At 39.5% G+C, this 22102-nt stretch overlaps 1 protein-coding gene across 1 annotated transcript in view; it reads left to right on the top strand.

Moving 5' to 3' along the window:
• Nucleotides 1-816: 816 nt before the first annotated feature.
• UFL1 (UFM1 specific ligase 1) overlaps nt 817-22102 on the top strand; it is a 65991-nt gene continuing 44705 nt past the window's right edge. The window contains exons 1-6 of the mRNA XM_052645843.1: nt 817-893; nt 2059-2204; nt 3563-3591; nt 16710-16807; nt 17334-17448; nt 19637-19767. Coding sequence (XP_052501803.1) covers nt 817-893; nt 2059-2204; nt 3563-3591; nt 16710-16807; nt 17334-17448; nt 19637-19767 — 596 coding nt within the window. The remainder of the gene's footprint in view (nt 894-2058; nt 2205-3562; nt 3592-16709; nt 16808-17333; nt 17449-19636; nt 19768-22102) is intronic.

Raw genomic sequence — 22102 nt, 5'->3', positions numbered from 1 at the left:
ATCGGAATGACTGATGCTGAAGTTGAAGCTCCAATACTTTGGCCAACTTATGTAAAGAACTGACTCATTGGAAAAGACCCTGATGCTGGGAAAGATTGAAGGCAGGAGGAGAATGGGACAGCAGAGGATGAGATGGTTGGATGGCATCACCAACTGGATGGACATGAGTTTGAGTAAGCTCTGGGAGCTGGGGAAGGATAGGGAAGTCTGGCATTCTGCAGTCTGTGGAGTCATAAAGAGTCAGACACGGCTGAGCTACTGACCTAAAAATATTACTGGGTTAGTCAAAACCTTCTTTCAGGTTTTCCCGTAAGATGTTAAGGGAAAATCCAAAGGAACTCTGTGACCCATAGCATGATTCCCTACGCAAATCGAACTGCCCTACGTTAACAGAGAAGAGGTAATGATAACTGCAGGTTGGGGCACAACCCCCAAATAAATCAAAGAGAGGGCAGGGAGGGAAAAAAAACAAGAGTGGTCAACTTGATTATCACCGCGCCAAAATATTAGGAATAATGCAAACAAAGACTTGAAGTAACACTTTATCAACTTGGCTTTCTGGCAGACGAGTACAGAGACGAGGCCCGGCTCTCCGCAGCCGCGCAAGGATCTCACAGCCCAGGACAAACCTCCGACGCGGGGAGGGCGGGGCTGCGGCTTTTCTGGCCCCGCCCCCTCCGGCGCAAGTCGCGCACGTCCCGTAGCTGCGTCGCGGAGAGTCTGTTGTCCCTCCGCGCGGCCCGTTCCGCCTCGGCTCCAGTGGCCTTTGGGCTGACGTGTCTGTGGTTCGTCGGCGGCTGGGCGAATAGGGCCGAGATGGCGGACGCCTGGGAAGAGATTAGGCGTTTGGCGGCAGACTTTCAGCGGGCGCAGTTCGCAGAGGCCACGCAAAGGTGCCTGACCCTCCCTCTCCGTTTCTGGAGTCCTAAATAGGCTCGGGTGGCCACTCCGGGATCAGAGGCTGCAAACCCCAGGCCCTGAACCCCGGACCTTCCCATCCCCTATCAGCGTTCCCGCCCCCTCCCTTCCTCCCAGAGGCTGGAGTGCGGTTTCCGAAATAGTTCTCGATGGGGAAGACCTAGAACATTCCTTCCCACTCCCTTCAAGCCCCAGCCAGGTGCAGGCGAGGCCACCCCACCTCAACGGCTGGGGCGGGTGACACTCCTAAGACTATCCCTCTGATCCTTGCTTAACTGTTATCAAGTCCTTGAAGCATCATTGCCTATTATACACTTCCTGACTTAAAGCTTGAAAGGAGAGGCTAACCCCAAGGTACAGTATTTTGCAAATACTATGTTGACTCCGTAAACATTTTGCCTTCTTGTTTACCAGTGTAGGTGTGGTAGGCCAGAGCCTTACTTCCGTCTGTCGTTTTTAGGGACTCCAGTCACTTGACGTTTTGGGGGGTGTGTCCTGAAAAAGCCCCCTAAATTGGCTTTTCACCTTTATGGAACACATATAATGCTAATAGAACCCTTTTTTATCTGTTGGCTACTTCTTGCCTTGTTCCTTCTGGAGCTAAAGACTTTAATCCTCTGATGCTGTGTTTTGTATCACTGCTAGCGAACGAGGACACTTAAGTGTTTGTGTAACTATCAGTTGCAAATTATGGTTGCCATGGCCTAGCTAGGTGTCCTGCTTACAAAGCTTATAGATAGGAGTGAGGCAACTGTGCATTTAATAAAAGAAATTTTTTTTTTAACTGAAGCGAAAGTGAAAATTGAACCAAAAGTAGGACGTGTTTTTTCTTCTACTTAAATTACATGTCCTTACTTTTCTATTCAGATTTGAAGATTAGAAGCATGCGTGAAAGAGCAAACTCGAAATCTACAGTAGATTTGTAACAATGAACTACATAATTTAAGTTAATGTAAACCTATTTATGCCCTAGAATTTTAAAAAATGTATTGAATTAGTATTACACGAAAAAAGATACAGATGCTGTAATATAGAACCTAATGACTGTCCAAACCTTTTAAAAACCCATTGTCTTACATCTCCGTAAACATATTGAGCACTGGATGTAACATTCATTTTTAAAACTTTTGTTTCCCTCAGATTGTCAGAGCGAAACTGCATTGAGATTGTGAATAAATTGATTGCTCAGAAACAGCTAGAAGTAGTTCACACACTTGATGGAAAGGAATATATTACTCCAGCCCAAATTAGTAAAGAAATGAGAGATGAGCTACATGTTCGAGGTGGTAAGTAATTCCTTAGTTTTTTCTTCTGGTTCTTCGGAAAGGGGCCTGGGCATCACCTTTCAAATGATAAATCATAAATGATTTGGAGGTTATAGGATACCCTTCTCAATTGTTAATATGATAATCAGCCTTAATACTTTTAAACAGATTTTGGTGAACATTATATAATTTAAATGAAGTCAAATATTGTCACTTTACAAAATCGCATTTTTTATTTTGAGTTATGTGTTCTGTTTGTGAATTAGCTGTTTCTTTTCACAGTTCTTGAATTTATTGGGTGACTCAGGTGGACTTAGCTGTCTGTTATCAGGTGATAATTATGAAAAGGGAACAGAGCTTTTAAATTACAGATCATTGAAAAGCAAGACTGCAATACCATGTCTTTTTTAAATTTGGTTTGCAAATTACAAAATAATTTAGTATGGTGTTATATCAGATTGTAGGAAAAGCTACTACAAACACAAAAAAGTTTTTGTTTCCATTGCCTTTTTGAAATATGAAGAAATTACTGAGCAAATTTAAATATGTTTGATTAAAATAGATGCATCTGTGAAAACAACTTGTTAGATGTTATTAGATATACCCTAGGTGTTTGTTTTTTATCTTAGTGCATAGTCCTAATAAAATACTAGCTATAATTTGAAATGCTTAACAGATATTCTTTAGCTAATAAATGATAACCTACCGGTTTCAAATAATTGAAAATAATTTATCTGAATTTTGTTGTTAATAATGTCTTTGGTCACAGTAGATAAATTGTGAAGGGATGAAAATAACCCTCATTGGTCTGCCCAACTCAGTATCAGCTGATGCTGGTTATTGGTTTGATATGACAAGTGAACTTTGAAAATAAGCTATCCTCTGTATTTTAGCCATGGATACTTATTATGCTAATAACTTATCTTTGAAGACATTAATTACTGTGGCCCTGTTGGTAAAGAATCCACCTGCAATGCAGGACACCCTGGTTTGATCCCTGGGTCAGGAAGATCCGCTGGAGAAGGGAACAGTTGCCCACTCCGGTATTCTTGGGCTTCCCTGGTAACTCAGATGGTAAAGAATCCGCCTGCAATGCAGAAGACCTGGGTTCGAGCCCTCCCTTGGGAGAAACAGGTACCCACTCCAGTATTCTGGCCTGGAGAGTTCCATGGACAGAGAAGTCTGGTAGGCTACAGTCTGGCGGGTCACAAAGAGTCGGTCACAACTGAGCGACTCTCACTTTTCACTTTCATTGTGTGCATTGCAGAAAGATTTATGTTTTGGATCTTGAAATGTCCAAAACATGAATCTGTTGGAATTTGCAGTTTGGGGCTGGTATGTACTTACTGATAACTTAAATGAATGTCTTTTCTTTAAAGGTCGAGTAAACATCGTTGATCTGCAACAGGTAAATTTCAGCTTTATAACAGTTTTTACTTTGATTTCTCAACTTTTTATGTTACTAATTTTTTCAATGCCTTAAGTAGCCACTTGATATTGGTATCATATTGTGTTTGTGAAGAAATAATTATATGACCATCACTGATACATTTAATCAGTTTAACAAGTTTTTCTTTCTCAGTTGACTTGCTTACACTTTATTCTTTACAAAATAAACTCATAGTCACCATTTTATGTAATTATAGAGTTTATGTAATTTTGAGAGAAAAATCAGTAGTTTCATGGTGACTTGTTTTTAGTATGTGGAAGTTAAACCTAGAAGATATTTTTAGAAAATACAAGTGTACGTGTCATCAGTAAGGGTTTTGTTGTTGTTCAGTGGCTAAGTCGTGTCCAACTCTTTGCGACCTTGTGGACTGCAGCATGACAGGCCTCCCTGTCCCTTACCATCTCCTGAAGTTCACCCAAGTTCATGTCCATTGAATCAATGACGCCATCCAACTGTCTCATACTCTTCTGCCCTTTCTCCTTTTGCCTCAATCTCTCTCATCATCAGGGTCTTTTCTAATGAGTCAGCTCTTCGTATCACGTGGCCAAAGTATTGGAGGTTTAGCTTCAGCATCAGTCCTTCCAAAGAATTTTCAGGGTTGATTTCGCTTAGGCTTGACTGGTTGGATCTCCTTGCTGTCCAAGGGACTCTCAAGAGTCTTTTCCAACACCACAATTCAAAAGCATCAGTGCTTCGGCATTCAGCCTTCTTTTCCAACTCTAACATCTGTACATGACTACTGAAAAGACCATAGCTTTGAGTATGCAGACCTTTGTCACTGTATAGGTTTGCCATAGCCTTCCTTCCAAGAAGCAAACATCTTCTAATTTCATGGCTGCAGTCATCATCTGCAGTGATTTTGGAGCCCAGGAAGAAAAAAATCTGTCACTGCTTCTACTTTTTCTCCTTCTATTTGCCAGGAAGGAATGGGACCGGATGTTATGACCTTAGTTTTCTTTAATGTTGAGTTTTAAGTCAGCTTTTTCACTCTCCTCCTTCACCCTCATCAAGAGGCTCTTTAGTTCCTCTTTACTTTCTGCCATTAGAGTAATATTATCTGCATATCTGAGGTTGTTGATAATTTCTCCTGGGAGTCTTGATTCCATTTTGTAACTCATCCTGCTCAGCATTTCGCTGATGTACTTTGCATACAGTTAAATAAACAGGCTGACATATACAGCCTTGTTATACTCCTTTCCCAGTTTTGAACCAGTCAGTTGTTCCATACAAGATTCTAACTGTTGACTTTTGGCCACATACAGGTTTCTCAGGAGACAGGTAAGATGGTCTAGTAGTCCTATCTCTTTAAGAATTTTCCACAGTTTGTTGTGATCCACACAGTCAAAGGCTTCTGTGTAGTCAATGAAACAGGTAGATGTTTTTCTGGAATTCCCTTGCTTTCTCTATGATTCAGTGAATGTTGGCAATTTGATCTCTGGTTCCTCTGCCTTTTCTAAACTCATCTTGTACATCTGGAAGTTCTTGATTCAAATACGGCTGAAGCGTACCTTGAAGGATTTTGAGCGTAACCTTACTAGCTCAAGGAAGTGAGCGCAATTGTCTGATAGTTTGAACATTCTTTAGCACTGCCTTTCTTTGGAATTTGAATGAAAACTGACCTTTTCCAGTCTTATGGCCACTGCTGGGTTTTCCAAATTGCTGACATATTGAGTGCAGCACTTTAACACCATCATCTTTTAGTATTTTAAATAGCTTATCTGGAATTCTGTCACTTCCACTATTTTTTTTTGGTAGTAATGTTTGCTAAGGCCTGCTTGACTTCACACTCTAGGATGTCTGACTCTAGGTGAGTGACCACACCATAGTGATTATCTGTGTCATCAAGACCTTTTTTGTACAGTTCTTCTGTGTATGCTTGCCACTAATCTCTTCCTCTGTTAATTCTTTATCGTTTCTGCCCTTTATCATGCCCATCCTTGCATGAAATACTCCTTTGATGTCTGCAATTATCTTGGAGATATCTAATCCTTCCTATTCTGTTGTTTTCTTCTGTTTCTTTGCATTGTTCATTGAAGGCCTTCTTATCTCTCTTTGCTCTTCTCTGGAACTCTGCATTCAGTTGGATATATCTTTCCCTTTCTCCACTGCTTTTCACATCTCTTTCCTCAGTTATTTGTAAAGTTTCCTCAGACAGCCACTTTGCCTTCTTGCATTTCTTTTTCTTTCAGATAGTTTTGGTCATTACCTCCTGTACGGTGTTATAAAGCTCTGTCCATAGTTCTTCAGGCATTCTGTCTACCAAATATAAGCCCTAAAATCTATTCATCACCTTTATTGAATAATCATAAGGGATTTGATTAAGGTTGTACCTGAATGGCCTAGTGGTTTCCCCTACTTTCTTTTAGTTCAAACCTGAATTTTGCTGTAAGAAGCTGATGATCTGAGCCTCAGTCAGCTTCAGGTCTTGTTTTTGCAGACTATATAGAGCTTCTCCATCTTTGGCTACAAAGAATGTAATCAGTCTGATTTTGGTATTGATCATATAGTAATGTCCACGTGTAGAGTTGTCTCTTGTGTTGGTGAAAACGGGTGTTTGCTATGACCAGTGAATTCTCTTAGCAAAGCTCTGCTAGTGTTTGCCCTGCTTCATTTTGTATCCCAAGGCCAAATTTGCCTGTTATTCCACGTATTTCTTGACTTCCTACTTTTGCATTCCAGTCCCGTATAATAAAAAGTACATCTTTTTTTGGTGTTAGTTCTAGAAGGTCTTGTAGGTCTTCATAGAACGATTCCACTTCAGCTTCTTTGGCATTACTCGTTGGGGCATAGACTTTGATTACTGTGATATTGAATGATTTGCCTTGGAAACAAACTGAGATCATTCTGTTGTTTTGGAGATTGCACACAAGTACTGCATTTTAGACTCTTGTTGATTATGAGGGCTTTTCCATTTCTTTAGAATTCTTGCCTACAGTGGTGGATATAATGGTCATGTGAATTAAATTTGCCCGTTCCCATCCATGTTAGTTCACTAATTACAAAGATGTTGATGTTCACTCTTGCCATTTCTTGGTTTACCACATATAATTTACCTTCATTCATGGACCTACTTGCCAGGTTCCTATGCAATATTATTCTTTACAGCACTGGACTTTACTTTCACCACCAGACACATCCACAGCTGAGCATTGTTTCTGCTTTGGCCCAGCTGCTTCATTCATTCTGGAGCTATCAGTCTGGGGTAATTGCCCTCTGCTCTACCCCAGTAACATATTGGACACCTTCCAACCTTGGGGACTCATCTTCTGATATTGTATCTTTTTGCCTTTTTCTATTGTTCATGGGGTTCTCACAGCAAGAATACTGGAGTGGTTTGCCACTTCCTCCTCCAGTGGACCACATTTTGTCAGAACTCTCCAACATAACCCATCTGTCTTGGGTGGCCCTGCAGGGCATAGCTCGTAGGTTGATTGAGTTTGACAAGCCCCTTCATCTTGACAGAGCTGTGATCCATTAGGGTGCATCAGTAAGGTACACTACACTATATGCAGGAAACTGGCCATTTTTGAGTGAATAGGTTTAATTTCTTATTTTTTCAAAAATTTTTCTTTTTTTTTCAGGGTATAGTTGATTTATAGTTCTTTTTTAGAATCCTTTCCCACATGGGTTATTATTACAGAACACTGGATACTATTCCCTGTGCTATATGGTAGGTCCTTGTTAATTATTTTCTACATAGTAGTGTGTATCAGTTCAGTTCACTCGCTCAGTCATGTCCAACTCTTTGTGACCCTGTGGACTGCAGCACACCAGGCCTCCCTATCCATCACCAACTCCTGGAGTTTACTAAAACTCATGTCCATTGAGTCGGTGATGCCAACCAACTAAACTGTCTCATCCTCTGTCATTCCCTTCTCCTCCTGCCTTCAATCTTTTCCAGTATCAGGGTCTTTTCAAATGAGTCAGCTCTTCTATCAGGGGGCCAAACTATTGGAGTTTCAGCTTCAACATCAGTCCCTCCAGTGAATATTCAGGACTAATTTCCTTTAGGATGGATTAGTTAGATCTCCTTGCAGTCCAAGGGACTCTCAAGAGTCTTCTCCAACACCACAGTTCAACAGCATCAGTTCTTCAGCACTTAGCATTCTTTATACTCCAACTCTCACATCCATACATGACTACTGGAAAAAGCGTAGCCTTGACTAGACAGACCTTTGTTGGCAAAATAATGTCTCTGCTTTTTAATATGCTGTCTAGGTTGGTCATAGCTTTTCTTCCAAGGAGCAAGCGTCTTTTAATTTCATGGCTGCAATCACCATCTGCAGTGATTTTGGAGCCCCTCAAATATAAAGTCTGCTACTGTTTCCACTGTTTCCCCATTTATTTGCCATGAAGTGATGGGACCGGATGCCATGATCTTCGTTTTCTGAATGTTCAGCTTTAAACCAACTTTCTCACTCTCCTCATTCACTTTCATCAAGAGGCTTTTTAGTTCTTCTTGCTTTCTGCCATAAAGGTGGTGTCATCTCTATGTCTGAGGTTGTTGATATTTCTCCTGGCAGTTTGATTCCAGCTTGTACTTCATCCAGCCCAGCGTTTCTCATGATGTACTCTGCATATAAGTTAAATAAGCAGGGTGACAATGTACAGCCTTGATGTCCTTTTCCTATTTGGAACTGGTCTGTTCTACCATGTCCAGTTCTAACTGTTGCTTCCTGACCTGCATACAGATTTCTCAAGAGGCAGGGCAGGTATTCAGGTATTCCCATCTCTTTCAGAATTTTCCAGTTTATTGTGATCCACACAGTCAGAGGGTTTGGCATAATCAGTAAAGCAGAAATAGATGTTTTTCTAGAACTCTCTTGCCTTTTTGATGATCCAGCGGATGTTGGCAATTTGATTTCTGGTTCCTCTGCATTTTCTAAAACCAGCTTGAACATCTGGAAGTTCACGGTTCATGTATTGTTGAATCCTGGCTTGGAGAATTTTGAGCATTACTTTACTAGCATGTGAGATGAGTGCAGTTGTTGAGCATTCTTTGGCATTGCCTTTTTTTGGATTGGGATGAAAACTGACCTTTTGCAGTCCTGTGGCCACTGCTGAGTTTTCCAGATTTGCTCGCATATGAGTGCAGCACTCTCACAGCATCATCTTTTAGGATTTGAAATAGCTCAGCTGGAATTCCATCACCTCCACTAGCTTTATGCATAGTGATGCTTTCTAAGGCCCACTTGACTTCACATTCCAGGATGTCTGGCTCTAGGTTGGTGATCACACCATCGTGATTACCTGGGTCGTGAAGATCATTTTTGTACAGTTCTTCTGTGTATTCTTGCCACCTCTTGTTATTATCTTATGCTTCTGTTAGGTTCATCCATTGCTGTCCTTTATTGAGCCCATCATTTTCTTGAAGATATCTCTAGTCTTTTCGATTGTATTGTTTCCCTCTCCTTCTTTGCACTGAGCACTGTGGAAACCTTTCTTATCTCTCCTTGCTATTCTTTGGAACTCTGCATTCAAATGGGTATATCTTTCCATTTCTCCTTTGCTTTTCGCTTCTCTTCTATTTCACTCTCTTTTAATGGCTGAGTAATATTCAACTCTATATATGTACCACATCTTCTATATTTATTCCTCTGTGAGTGGACATTTAGGTTATTTCCATGTCTTACTTGTTGTAAATAGTGCCGCAGTGAACATTGGGGTGAATGTATCTTTTCAAAATGCACTTTCCTCCAGATGTATGCCCAGGAGTGAGATTACTGGACCATGTGGTAATTATATTTTTAGTTTTTTAAGAAACTTCATACTGTTCACTGTAATGGTTATACCAGTTTTACATTCCCACCAACAGTCTTAGGAGGGTTCCCTTTTCTCCACACGCTGTCCAGTATGTATTGTTTGGAGACTTTCAGATGATGGCTTTTCTGATTGGTGTGAGGTTATAACTGATTGTAGTTTTGATTTGCATTTCTCTAATAATTAGTGATGTTGAGCATATTTTCATGTTTTTTGACCATCTGCATTGTCTAATTCAATGAAACCATGAACCATGCCATGTAGGGCCACCCAAGATGGATGGGTCGTGGTGGAGAGTTCTGACAAAACGTGGTCCCCTGGAGAAGGGATTGGCAAACCACTTCAGTATCTTTGCCTTGAGAACCCCATGAACAGTATGAAAAGGCAAAAAGATAGGACACTGAAAGATGAACTCCTCAGGTTGGTAGGTGCCCAATATACTACTGGAGAACAATGGAGAAATAACTGCAGAAAGAATGAAGAGATGGAGCCAAAGCTAAAATAGCACCCAGTTGTGGATGTGACTGGTGCTGGAAGTAAAGACCAATGCTGTAAAGAACAATATTGCATAGGAACCTGGAATGTTAGGTCCATGAATCAAATTGAAAGTGGTCAAACAGGAGATGGCAAGAGTGAACATCGACATCTTAGGAATCAGAATGATCTCTGTTTGTTTCCAAGGCAAACCATTCAATATCATAGTAATCCAAGTCTATGCCGCAACTAGAAATGCTAAATAAGCTGAAGTGGAATGGTTCTGTGAAGACCTACATGACCTTCTAGAACTGACACCAAAAAAGATGTCCTTTTCATTATAGGGGACTGAAATGCAAGAATAGGAAGTCAAGAGATACCTGGAGTAACAGGCAAATTTGGCCTTGGAATACAAAATGAAGCAGGGCAGAGGCTAACAGAGTTTTGCCAAGAGAACACACTGGTCATATCAAACATCCTCTTCCAGCGACACGAAAGAAGCCTCTACCATGGACATTACCAGATGGTCAATACCAAACTTAGATTGATTATATTCTTTGCAGCCAAAGATGGAGAAGCTCTATACAGTCAACAAGAACAAGACTGGGAGCTGACTGTGGCACAGATCATGAATTCCTTATTGCCAAATTCAGACTGAAATGGAAGTAGGGAAAACGAATAGACCACTCAGGTATGACATAAATCAGATTGCTTAATGATTATACAGTGGAAGTGACAAATAGATTCCAGGGATTAGATCTGATAGAGTGCCTGAAGAACTATGGACAGAGATTCGTGACATGGTACAGGAGACGGAGCAAGACCATCTCCAAAAAAAGAAATGCAAAAAGGCAAAATGGCTGTGTGACGAGGCCTTTCAAATAGTTGAGAAAAGAAGAGAAGCTAAAGGGAAAGGAGAAAAAAAAATGATATACCCATTTGAATTCAGAGTTCCAAAGAATAGCAAGGAGTGATAAGAAAGCCTTCCTCAGTGATCAATGCAAAGAAATAGAGGAAAACAACAGAATGGGAAAGACTAGAGAGCTCTTCAAGAAAATTAGAAATACCAGGGAAACATTTCATGCAAAGATGGGCTCAATAAAGGACAGAAATGGTGTGGACCTAATAGAAGCAGAAGATAGTAAGAAGAGGTGGCAAGAATGCACAGAAGAACTATACAAAAACGATCTTCGTAACCCAGGTAACTATGATGGTGTGATCACTCACCTAGAGCCAGACATCCTGGAATGTGAAGTCAAGTGGGCCTTAGAAAGCATAACTGCAAACAAAGCCAGTGGAGGTGATGGAATTCCAGTTGAACTATTTCAAATCCTAAACAGTGATGCTGTGAAAGTCCTGCACTCAGTGTGTCAGTAATTTTGGAAAACTTAGCAGTGGCCACAGGACTGGAAAAGGTCAGTTTTCATCCCAGTCCCAAAGAATGCCTATGCTAAAGAATTCAATATACCACACAGTTGCACTCATCTCACACTCTAGGAAGTTAATGCTCAAAATCCTCAAAGCTAGACTTCAACAGTATGTGAACTGTGAACTTCCAGACGTTCAAGCTGGATTTAGAAAATGCAGAGGAACCAGAAATCAAATTGCCAACATCCACTGGATCATCAGAAAAGCAAGAGACTTCTTGAAAAACATCTACTTCTGCTTTATTGACTATGCCAAAGCTTTTGACTCTGTGGATCACAACAAACTGGAATATTCTGAAAGATGGGAATACCAGACCACCTGACCTGCCTCCTGAGAAATCTGTATGCAGGTCAAGAAGCAACATTTAGAACTAGACATGGTTCCAAATCAGGAAAGGAGTACATCAAGGCTTTATATTGTCACCCTGCTTATTTAACTTATATGCAGAGAACATCATACGAAATGCTGGGCTGGATGAAGCACAAGCTGGAATCAAGATTGCCAGGAGAAATATCAATAAGCTCAGATAAGCAAATGACACCACCCTTATGGCAGAAAGTGAAGACGAACTAAAGAACTGCTTGATGAAAGTGAAAGAGGAGAGGGAAAAAGTCAGCTTAAAGCTGAACATTCAGAAAACTAAAGTCATGGCATGCAGTCCCAACACTTCATGGCAAATAGATGAGGAAACAGTGGCTGATTTTATTTTGGGTGGCTCCAAAATCACTGCAGATTGTGACTAAGCCATGAAATTAAAAGACTTGGAAGAAAAGGTGTGAGCAACCTAGACATATTAAAAAGTAGAGACATTACTTTGCCAACAAAGGTCCATCTAGTCAAGGCTAACTGTTGCTTCGTGACCTGCATGCAGATTTCTCAAGAGGCCGGTCAGGTGGACTGGTATTCCCATCTGTTAAGAATTTTCCACAGTTTGTTGTGATCCACACAGTCAAAGGCTTTGAAATAGTCAATAAAGCAGAAATAGATGTTTTTCTGGAACTCTCTTGTTTTTTTGATGACCCAACAGATGTGGCAATTTGACCTCTGTTTGCTATGGGCTCTATGGTAACATTAATGGTGAACTACAAGGGAGACCTTCCCAACCTGATGTGCTGCCAGGGCCCTGGTCCCTGTGGTGAGCCCCTGCCAACCCATGCCTCCACAGGAGACCATCCAACCCTAGCAGGTAATTTTGGTTCAGTCACCTGCTGGGTCACTGCTGCTTTCCTCTGGGTATTGGTGCCTGCAAGATTTTGTTTGTGCCCTTCAAGATTAGAGTCTCTGTTTCCCTCAGTCCTGTGGAAGTCATGCAGACAAATTCCACTGGCCTTCAAGGCCAGATTCCCTGGGAGTTCCCGTTCCTTTTGTCAGATCCCCAGGCTGGGAAGCCTGGTGTGGGGTTCAGAAGCTTCACAACAATGAGAATACTTCTTTTATATTATTGTTCTCCAGTTTGTGGGTCACCCACCCCACAGGAATGGAATTTTATTTTACAGTGATTGTGCCCCCTCCTACCATCTTGCTGTGGCTTCTTCTTTGTCTTTGGACGTGGGGTATCTTATTTGGTGGGTTCTAGCATTCTCCTGTCAATGGTTGATCAACAGCTAGTTGCAGTTCTTGTGGTGTTGCAGGAGGAGATGAGTACACATCCTGCTACTCCGCCATCTTGAACTGAACAACACTGATCTTAGTTTTTTGAATGTTGAGTTTTAAGCCAGGTTTTTCACTCTCCTCTTTCACTTTGATCAGGAGGCTCTTTAGTACCTCTTCACTTTCTGCCATTAGGGTGGTATCATCTGCATATCTGTTGGTGTTGATATTTCCCCCAGAAACATTGATTCCTACTTGTGATTCATCTCGCTCGGCATTTCACATGGTGTGCTCTGCATATAAGTTAAATAAGCAGGATCACTATATACAACCTTGATGTACTCCTTTCCCAATTTTGAACCAGTCACTTGCTCCATGTAAGGTTCTAACTGTTGACCTGCACACAGGTTTCTCAGGAGGCAGGTAAGGTGGTTTGGTATTCACATCTCTTTCAAGAATTCTCCACAATTTGTTGTGATCCACACAGATTAACTTCAGCAATATTATCCAAAGACAAAGACACGTACTGGAGACATACATAAATCCAGACTAACAGAGATCTCACAGTTTCTGCTCAAGGTTTAAAATGCCTCTTTGCATTTTTTTTTTTTAACCTTTGCTTGAAGTTCTACTAATTAATCCAAGGGCAAAGTCCCAGGAAAAGTGGGCTGTGTTTGTATCTCAAGGACATAGTAAGAGTTAACTTCAGGCTTTCTTCTAGGCGTGTTTTCTCTCAAAGTCAGAATTCCAAAGGAAAAAAAATATTTTAACAAGCTTACTTTCTCTAATTGCCTATGCAAAAGAACCAGTTTTGTTGAGAAGTATCTGTTTTAAGTCTTCCACCTACTTTTTGATTGGCTTGTTTATTTTTCTTAAGTAAGCTGCATGAGTTGCTTTTCTATTTTGGAACTTTAACCCTAAGAAAACCATAATTCAAAAAGATACATGTACCCCAGTGTTTATTACAGCACTATTTACAGTAGCTAGGACATGGAAGCAACCTAGATGTCCATCGACAGATGAATGGATAAAGAAGTTTTGGTACATATTAACAATGGAATGTTACTCAGCCATGAAAAGGAATGCATTTGAGTCAGTTATAGTGAGGTGGATATACCTGTAGCCTGTTATACAGAGTGAAGTACATTATTAATGCATATACGTGGAATCTAGAAAAGTGATACTGATGAACCTATTTGCAGGGCAGGAATAGAGATGCAGACATAGAGAAAATACTTGTGGACAGAGTTGGGGAAGGAGAGGTGGGACAGATTGAGAGAGAAGCATGAAACATTTTTATGCATTACCATGTGTAAAATAGATAGCAAACAGGAAGTTGCTGTGTAACACAGGGAACCCAAAGTGGTACTCTATGACAACCTAGAGGGATGGGATGGAGATGGAGGAGGTTCAAGAGGGAGGGGAACATATGTATGCTTATGACTGATTCATATTGTTGTATGGCAGAAGCCAACACAATATTGTAAAGCAATTATCCTCCAATTAAAAACATATTTAAGAAAGAACCAATTTTGCAATTTCAAAAGAGTTTTAACCAGTTTTCTCTGGAATCTAAAGAATATTGTGGTTTCACAGTGTCAAAAATTATCTTTTTTTTGTATTCATAGTTATATAGCTAAAATTTAGACCAAATAGTGCTTAAACTGACAGTAATAAGAGGGGCAGACTGGCTGATGAAATGTTGTCCCAGGGGTACCGTCAGTGGTGTTTATAACTGAAAGTGATCAGAAAGAACAAAAAACTTAGTGTCCTAGGAGCGTTTTCAAGGGGTGTTTCTTTGGGTTTAGGAGATCCTCCCATGTTGAATAACCTGCAACCGAGAACAGCGCTCCTAGAAATGAAGTCCAGCATCCTGGAAACATTACTAGGAGGCACCTGTAAGGGATTCATAACATCTTCTGAATTACCTTTGATCTTTATGCTGATGGGCTTTGGAGCATCCTCTACTCCCTCACTGGTTTCTAACCAGACATCTCTGGTCAGCTTTGGTTCCTTTCAAGGTGCTCTCCCTCCCTGCCTATGGTGGACATTTGAACCAGTGCAAAGCAGTTGCCAAGTTTTCCCTTAAGCCTTTATAGACAACAGATCTCCCCTGTGTCCTATAACAAGATTTCCTGTACTGGGGTATACTCCTCAGGATTGAGTATTTATAAAATTTATGTTGTGATCTACTGAGAATTGGCCAGACTCACTAGGCTGTGCATAGCAGTGTATGGGTTGCCAAAGCCTGGGGTCAGGGTGAGGGGTCCAGCTGAGAAGTAAAAGGAAAAACTCTTGGAGGAATTGGAGTTGAGAAGCATAATTATTTCAGATGTGTGTAACAAAGATAAGACCTCAGGGAACCTGTGCATTCAGCCTGATGAAGACAGCACTGGCAGTTTAGAAATAAAAAGCAAAAGATCTTTTCCCAGGAGGATGTTGAACATATGTAGTGAAAAACAGGCCCTTCTGTGCAAGATAAGTAGGAAAAAAAGGCACAATCCAAAGGAGAAGCAAGGAAGATAGTGCACGCAGAGATCTCTTGCCATAGTTGAGCGAGACCTGCAAATTACCTTAGCAGCAATCCGAATCATGGCACCAGATGATGTTACCAAGTGAGAGGACCTTGGTTCTTTTCTTCTTCAGAGAAAGAATTCCACAAAGAGACATTTTAAAGCAGACACAGAATTTATTGGAAGCACAGTACATGCAAAGAGAACAAAGAAGCAGTCTATTTAAAACAAAGCAGAAATACACACACAGGAAAGAGTGTGGGTGTCCACCCTAATGAGGAGCATCCCAGAGAGGTGATTTAAATCATTTACATGGAAGCAGTTTTTCCTGGGTTTTTTATTTCCTCTGGCCAGTCATCTTTCTTCATTTCCCACCTCAGACTTGATTCTTCCTGATATACTTATGCATCTTTTTGCCAAGATGGATTCTAGCATGGAAGCCTATAGGAGATTGACAGCACCTATTATGGGATAGTGCCCCTCCCTTTTTGACCCCCAAGTCTTTCTACACATGTGCAGTCCTAGAGATCCTGACCTCAGGAGTGATAGATGCAGTCATCTTATTTCTTGACTCCAGCAGAGCTCAGCTTCTGCTATTAACTTTATCCTTGAAATGTCTAGGGGAAGCAAAGGTCCAGTTTACTCCACTTGACAATCTCCAGCTGTTCAGCTCAGCGACCCATCTACCTCCTACCTCAGAACCATGAGCCAGGATCTGCTGAGAAACCTCATTCACGACGCTGACAGTGGGTTTGGCTGACTTCTTTGCAGGCCCATGGATCACACCATGGGCTGAGATGTATCAGCAGTCTTGACCCCCTGAGTGCTGGCCTGCAGGGCCTCTCTTGAGTGAGAGAATCAGGGCTGGGATGGTCCTTGGGCCAGGAGGCTCCCTATGGGGCATCAGTCCAGCGATTGCTCAGAGGCAGTGGGCAGTTTGCGTCATAGACTCACAGACTCACTGCATGATGTCAGCAGGTCAGGACCTGCTTGTTGCACTGCTTCAGGCACTCCCTCTTACTCCTGTCTGCCTCCTTGGGGACTAGGTAGGACTCTGGAGGCGAAAAGACCTTTGAAGTTGTGTGATTTTTGTAGTGCAGGTTTTCTTAGCGAGTAAAAGTGTACAGGTTCAGAATTGAAAGTGAATAAGCAATAAGCCCCTAATTGTTTGAGATTTTTTATAATATTTCAAATCAATTTGAAATTCATCTAAGGGGAAGAAAATTTTTTTTTCAAAGTTCTAAAATATATAATTTCAAATTTAAAAACAATATGAACTTACTACTAATAGAATGTGTACTTGTTTTCCAGGTAATTAATGTGGATCTGACTCATATTGAAAATAGAATTGGTGACATTGTTAAATCAGAAAAACATGTTCAACTAGTATTGGGACAACTGATAGATGAGTAAGTACAATAATTAAGAATACCTTTTTGTGTTTCTTTTTTTGTAAGTTTATACTTAAATTTAGAATAACTGTGGCACTACGGCAGTTTTTAGTACTCTTCTAGTACTGATTTTCATTATTGTACTTAAACAGTAAGTGCTTACTTGTGTGGAATACTTGGAAATAATATAAACTTTTAATTTTTTCTATTGTTTTAAAGTAACACAAAACATAATTTTTATCATTTTTCTTATGTGAGCTTAACTCTGAAAGCAGAATTGCTAAAAAGTCCTAATGAAAATGACTGTAAAATTTTAATTGTTGAAAACAATTTCAGCATTTATTTGATTAACCTTCCATTTATTACATTGATAAGAAAAATTTCAAAATATGATTAATGAATGGTGTTTACCTAAACATACCATATTAATTACTTTTGGGGAATGCCTTATTGCAGCAGAAATTAAACATAAAAAGATAGAGGAAAATTATTATTCCTAATTGAGTTTTTCCTTTTTTTTTTTTTTTTTTTAATTTAAACTAAGGAACTATTTGGATCGTTTAGCAGAAGAAGTAAATGATAAATTACAGGAAAGTGGTCAAGTAACCATAGCAGAACTGTGTAAAACCTATGATCTTCCTGGAAACTTTCTGACACAGGTATTTTTTTTTCCTTATTGGTATAATTTGTCTTTTCAAGTAAATGCCAAGTTTGAAAGGGTGGGGAAAAACTAGACTTACTATTATTTGTTTTTTTGCAAGCGTTTTGACTATTTTCTAGTTTTGACTATGTTCTAGCAATATATTTGGGGGATACTTAAACATTGATGGCTCTGATAAGATTGTTTAGAAGTGATTTTAATCTTCCTGAACCCAGAGATACCCTAAACTTAGTAGACTTAAGGTCTTGGTCTGCTTGGATGCAGCAAGTATACCAGAAATGTACATCTTTATTGAATGCTTCTTTAGCAAGGATATCTTCAGTTCTGATTGCTAGTTATAATTTAAGAAACAGCTGATGAAGATTATAATTTATAAGAGGTGCTACTGGCATCTTGTGTAGTAAAGGTCACAGATGCTGCTGAACATCCTGCAGTGCACAGAGCATCCCTTCCAAATAGAAAATTTTCTTCCGCAAATGTCAATAGTACCAACTTCTTTTGATGTCACTTTTTTTCGTCTAAACTAAGAGCATGATAGGGAGAGGAATTGAAGAATGGCTTATAGTCTCTTAATTTTTGGTACTTGCATCAATACTCAAATCAAATTATCTTTATAAGTTAAATTACAATGGTGCCTGAAAATAGAGGCTATTTCCTTGTTTGTTATTTCAGTTTCCTTAAAGTTGTTTAACGTTTTAGAAGTCTGTTTGGAACAGTGGAAGTTAAACAGACCATGATTTAAATTCTGTCTATGACACTGCTTAGTTACTTAGGGTCAGAAAAATTATTTTTATGCCTGTTTGTGCTTCAAGTTACATATCTGAAAATGGGAATAATTGTCTCTCATAGATGTCAGTGAGGTGTCATATACATGGTATATCTGGTGAAATGGCTGGCCTAGAGGAAGTACTCAATAAATGATGGTTTTGTTTATATATTTACTGGAACAAATAAGGGAAAAGCCAAATCATTTTAGGTATACTTTAAGAAAATCCATCTTACAGAAATTACCAAACCATAATTGCATGAGATTAATTTATGATGAAACAGATTTACTCACTCATTTTAAGTGGGTGATTTCTCCTCATTGCATGTAAAATACCATTGAGCATATAGATCTGTTTTACAAAGCATTTCAGGAGACTAAGCTCCTGAGCAAGTATATGTAAATTACAGAAGATAAAATGAGCAAATACATGTAAATCACAGAAGGCAAAAAAAAAGATATTTTTAGTCAGTTTTACATTAAAATATCAGAACAGATCAAGTGGTTTCTTATTGTGCTGCTGATACATTTTAGAAATATATATGGTTTCTTTTTTCGGTTTTAATTTTTCTCAGTATCATAGGCAGTATTGTAAAAGCTCACTAAGAGGTTGTTTGGGGGACTTCCCTGACAGTCCAGTGGATAAGACTCTGAGCTTCCAATGCTATGGGCACGGGTTTAATACTGGCTCACGGAACTAAGATCCTGCATGCCTCATGGGATGGCAAAAAAATAGATCCTTAAAAAAAGTTGTTTGAAAAGCATTTTTCTGTACCATAGAAGTATCAGCCAGGCTGACTCGAGTAGATTTAACTTGTCCTGGAAAGGGAAATACGTCCAAGCTTATTTCATAAACCTGATCCCAGTCATAGTGTAGCTGTGGAGAAATGCCCTCCTCAGGTTACCAAGAAATCAGGTTGTCTGTCAGTATAGATTTATGGACAGAGTTTGTTAATATTTGCATCATAGAGTATAACTTTTCAGGTCTTATATATCCCTAGGTTATAGAATCTTGGGATAATATTTATTTCTCTGTTAGTATTAACAGTTCCATATAGGATCCTCTCCAGGGTCCTTGTCTTGGTTTTCTGTGTTTCAGGCTGCCTATATCTGGAAAACTGGTTAATCTCTTTTATTTTACCCTATAAATAGGCCTTATTAGCAGGTAGCTGAGTTTTTTAACATATCAGTTATTAGACTCATTCAATTCTTGTTTTCACCATAAGATTATGAAGTTTCCTAGATCCTAAGTCTTTATTTTACTTTATATATCTTGTTAATTCATGCTTGCTGAAATTATTCAATCATAGGATTAATACAGCATCAGCATGCAGCATGACTTTAGTAAACTTGTACAAATGTAAATCTGTAATTTTGTTCTATCATTTTAATAAGAATTTTCATCCATCTTTACCCTCAGGCACTAACTCAGCGACTAGGTAGAATTATTAATGGACAAATTGATCTTGATAACAGAGGAGTAATATTTACTGAAGCTTTTGTGTCTAGACATAAAGCACGCATCCGTGGACTGTTCAGTGCTATTACCCGGTAAGCAAGTTTTAAAGTATGTGTGTTTTTACATTTCTTTGATCATTGTTTGCCTTTCTTTTTTTTTTTTTCCTTAAATCTTATTCAGGACCCTAGTTTATTAAACAGAAGGGGAACTCCCATGAAATAGGAATGGGGATTCCAGACTCTAGAATGTGTCCACATTCTCTCCAACCCACATCTCTTTCCTCTACCTTCACCACCCTTAAGATCCCAAATGCACTTCTGCAGAATACTCAGATCGTATATAGTCACTCTGGGATCGTGGAAAGAGCTTGCAGTCAGAAACCCCTGGGTCATAGCTCTATCATATAGTAACCATGTGACCCTGAAGAGGTAAGTTAGTTACCTAACTTCTTTGAGCTTCAGATGGTGCTGGATGACTTTAGAACTCTTTATTAAATAAAATTCTAGTAGTCTAATGAATAACCATTGTACTTTCAAAATCACTTTAACTGAATGTTTGGGGCCTCTGTGACAAACTCCAGCATGGAATTAAGAAAACCTGCATTCTCAGTTTTCTCTTTTCTCCTGTGTCATTAAATTTATCTCAGTGGTTTTTTTGGTCCCCCAGCATATAAATGTCCAGATTTCTCCATTTTAAAACAATCAAACCTCTCTTAACCCTGGATTCCATTCCCTCTACCATCTTGTTTATTCCTTTCCTTAAAGCGAACCATCTGAAATTGATGTCTACAGTTATTGTCTCAGTTTTCTTACCTTCTGTCACTTCTCAGCTTACCCATCTGGCTTCTTCCACTTACACAGCAATGATGTCAGTCTCGTTAAATCTAATGGTTATTTCCTGTCCTTGTTTTACTTGACTTTGTAGCACCATTTAACTCCAATTATATCTTCTTGAAATGTTCTCCTCTCTCTTTTTTTTTAAACACCACACTTTCCTGCTTTCTTCTTAACCTCTTTTGTCTGTGCCTTATAAGTCAGCTTTTCCGGCTCTTCCTCCATTCACTAGTCTTGAAAGTTTTCTTTCAGGCCATCTTCTCTTCTCAGTCCTGCACTACCTGCATAGGTGCTTTTACTTTTAAGTTCCAGACATGTACAACTTGTACAGTATCTCCATTAAAGTGTTTTACAAGTGCCTCAAATTCAACATATTTAAACTAACTCGCTGTCTTGAGCTGTCCCACTCCTCATGTCTTCTGAATTCTTCCACTTGTGTTTCCATTATCAGTAAACGCCATCATCAGGTTGGTTTTGCCAGAAACCTGGGAGTCATCCTTTATGCCACCTTTCTCTCACCTCCGTTTCCATAACACATCTTTTGAAGTCATAGTCTGAATATTTATGTAATCTTTACTTCTCTGACATCACTGTTCTCACCAGTTCAGGCCATTTTTTACTGGACTGTTTTAGTAGCTTTCTAACAAGTCCCTCCTCTTCTATTCTTACTATGTTTTAGGATGCTCTTTTGCATGAAAGCCACAGTGATTTCCTTTTGTCATTCAGTAAATCAGACACGCTGATTGACTACCTGATACATGCAGGGCCCTAGTAGAACAAAACACTAGAAGGTTAGAAGAGATAGCTTGCAATCTAATGCAATAGTATTCTTTCTCTCTTTTTTTTTAAATCTCACACTTATATTAATAGAGAAGTTGAGAGAGAACCTTTTTTTCAAATTCTGTTCCATTTGAAAGAAAGTAGCTGACATTATGTCCCATAACCAAAAATACTTTAGTCTGTTTCCTACAAACAAGGGCAGTGTCCTATAAAACTATAATACAAATATCAAAATCAGAAAATTGACCTTGATCCATTACTACCATCCAATCTTTGGATCCCATTTGTGATTTACCAGTTGAATCCTAATAGTATTGTATATAGAAAAAGAATCACATACTGCAGTTCAGAATCACATATTGCATGTACTTGTCAAGTCTCCTTGGTCCCTTTCAATCTCGAATACCTACCTTACTTTCATGAGAATATTCATTCTTTCCTTTCTGCTACATTTTTCTACTGATAATTCAGGTTATTCATCATTGGCAGGAATATCACAGAAGTGATTATATGTCTTTGTCATTGAACCCTATCAGGTGGCATGCAATTTAGATTTTTCCAATTACTGATGCTGCTGTGTTGTGCTCAATCGTGTCCGACTCTTTGCAACCCCATGGTCTGTAGCCTGCCAGGCTTCTCTGTTCATGGGATTCTCCAGGAAGAATACTGGAGTGGGTTGCCATTTCCTTCTCCAGGAATTACTGATGAGGTACATTGTAATTTCTTAAGAAGAATGTATATAGATTTCTCATTAAGGTTTTTTGTTTCCCTTTATAATTATTTGTGGGGAGGGCAATTTGAGATCTTGTGAGTT

This window comes from Budorcas taxicolor, chromosome 9 (genome assembly GCF_023091745.1).
Source record: "Budorcas taxicolor isolate Tak-1 chromosome 9, Takin1.1, whole genome shotgun sequence".
Taxonomy (NCBI): Eukaryota; Metazoa; Chordata; class Mammalia; order Artiodactyla; family Bovidae; genus Budorcas; species Budorcas taxicolor.
The sequence above is the reverse complement of the archived record's forward strand: the minus strand, read 5'-3'. Positions and strand labels throughout refer to the sequence as shown.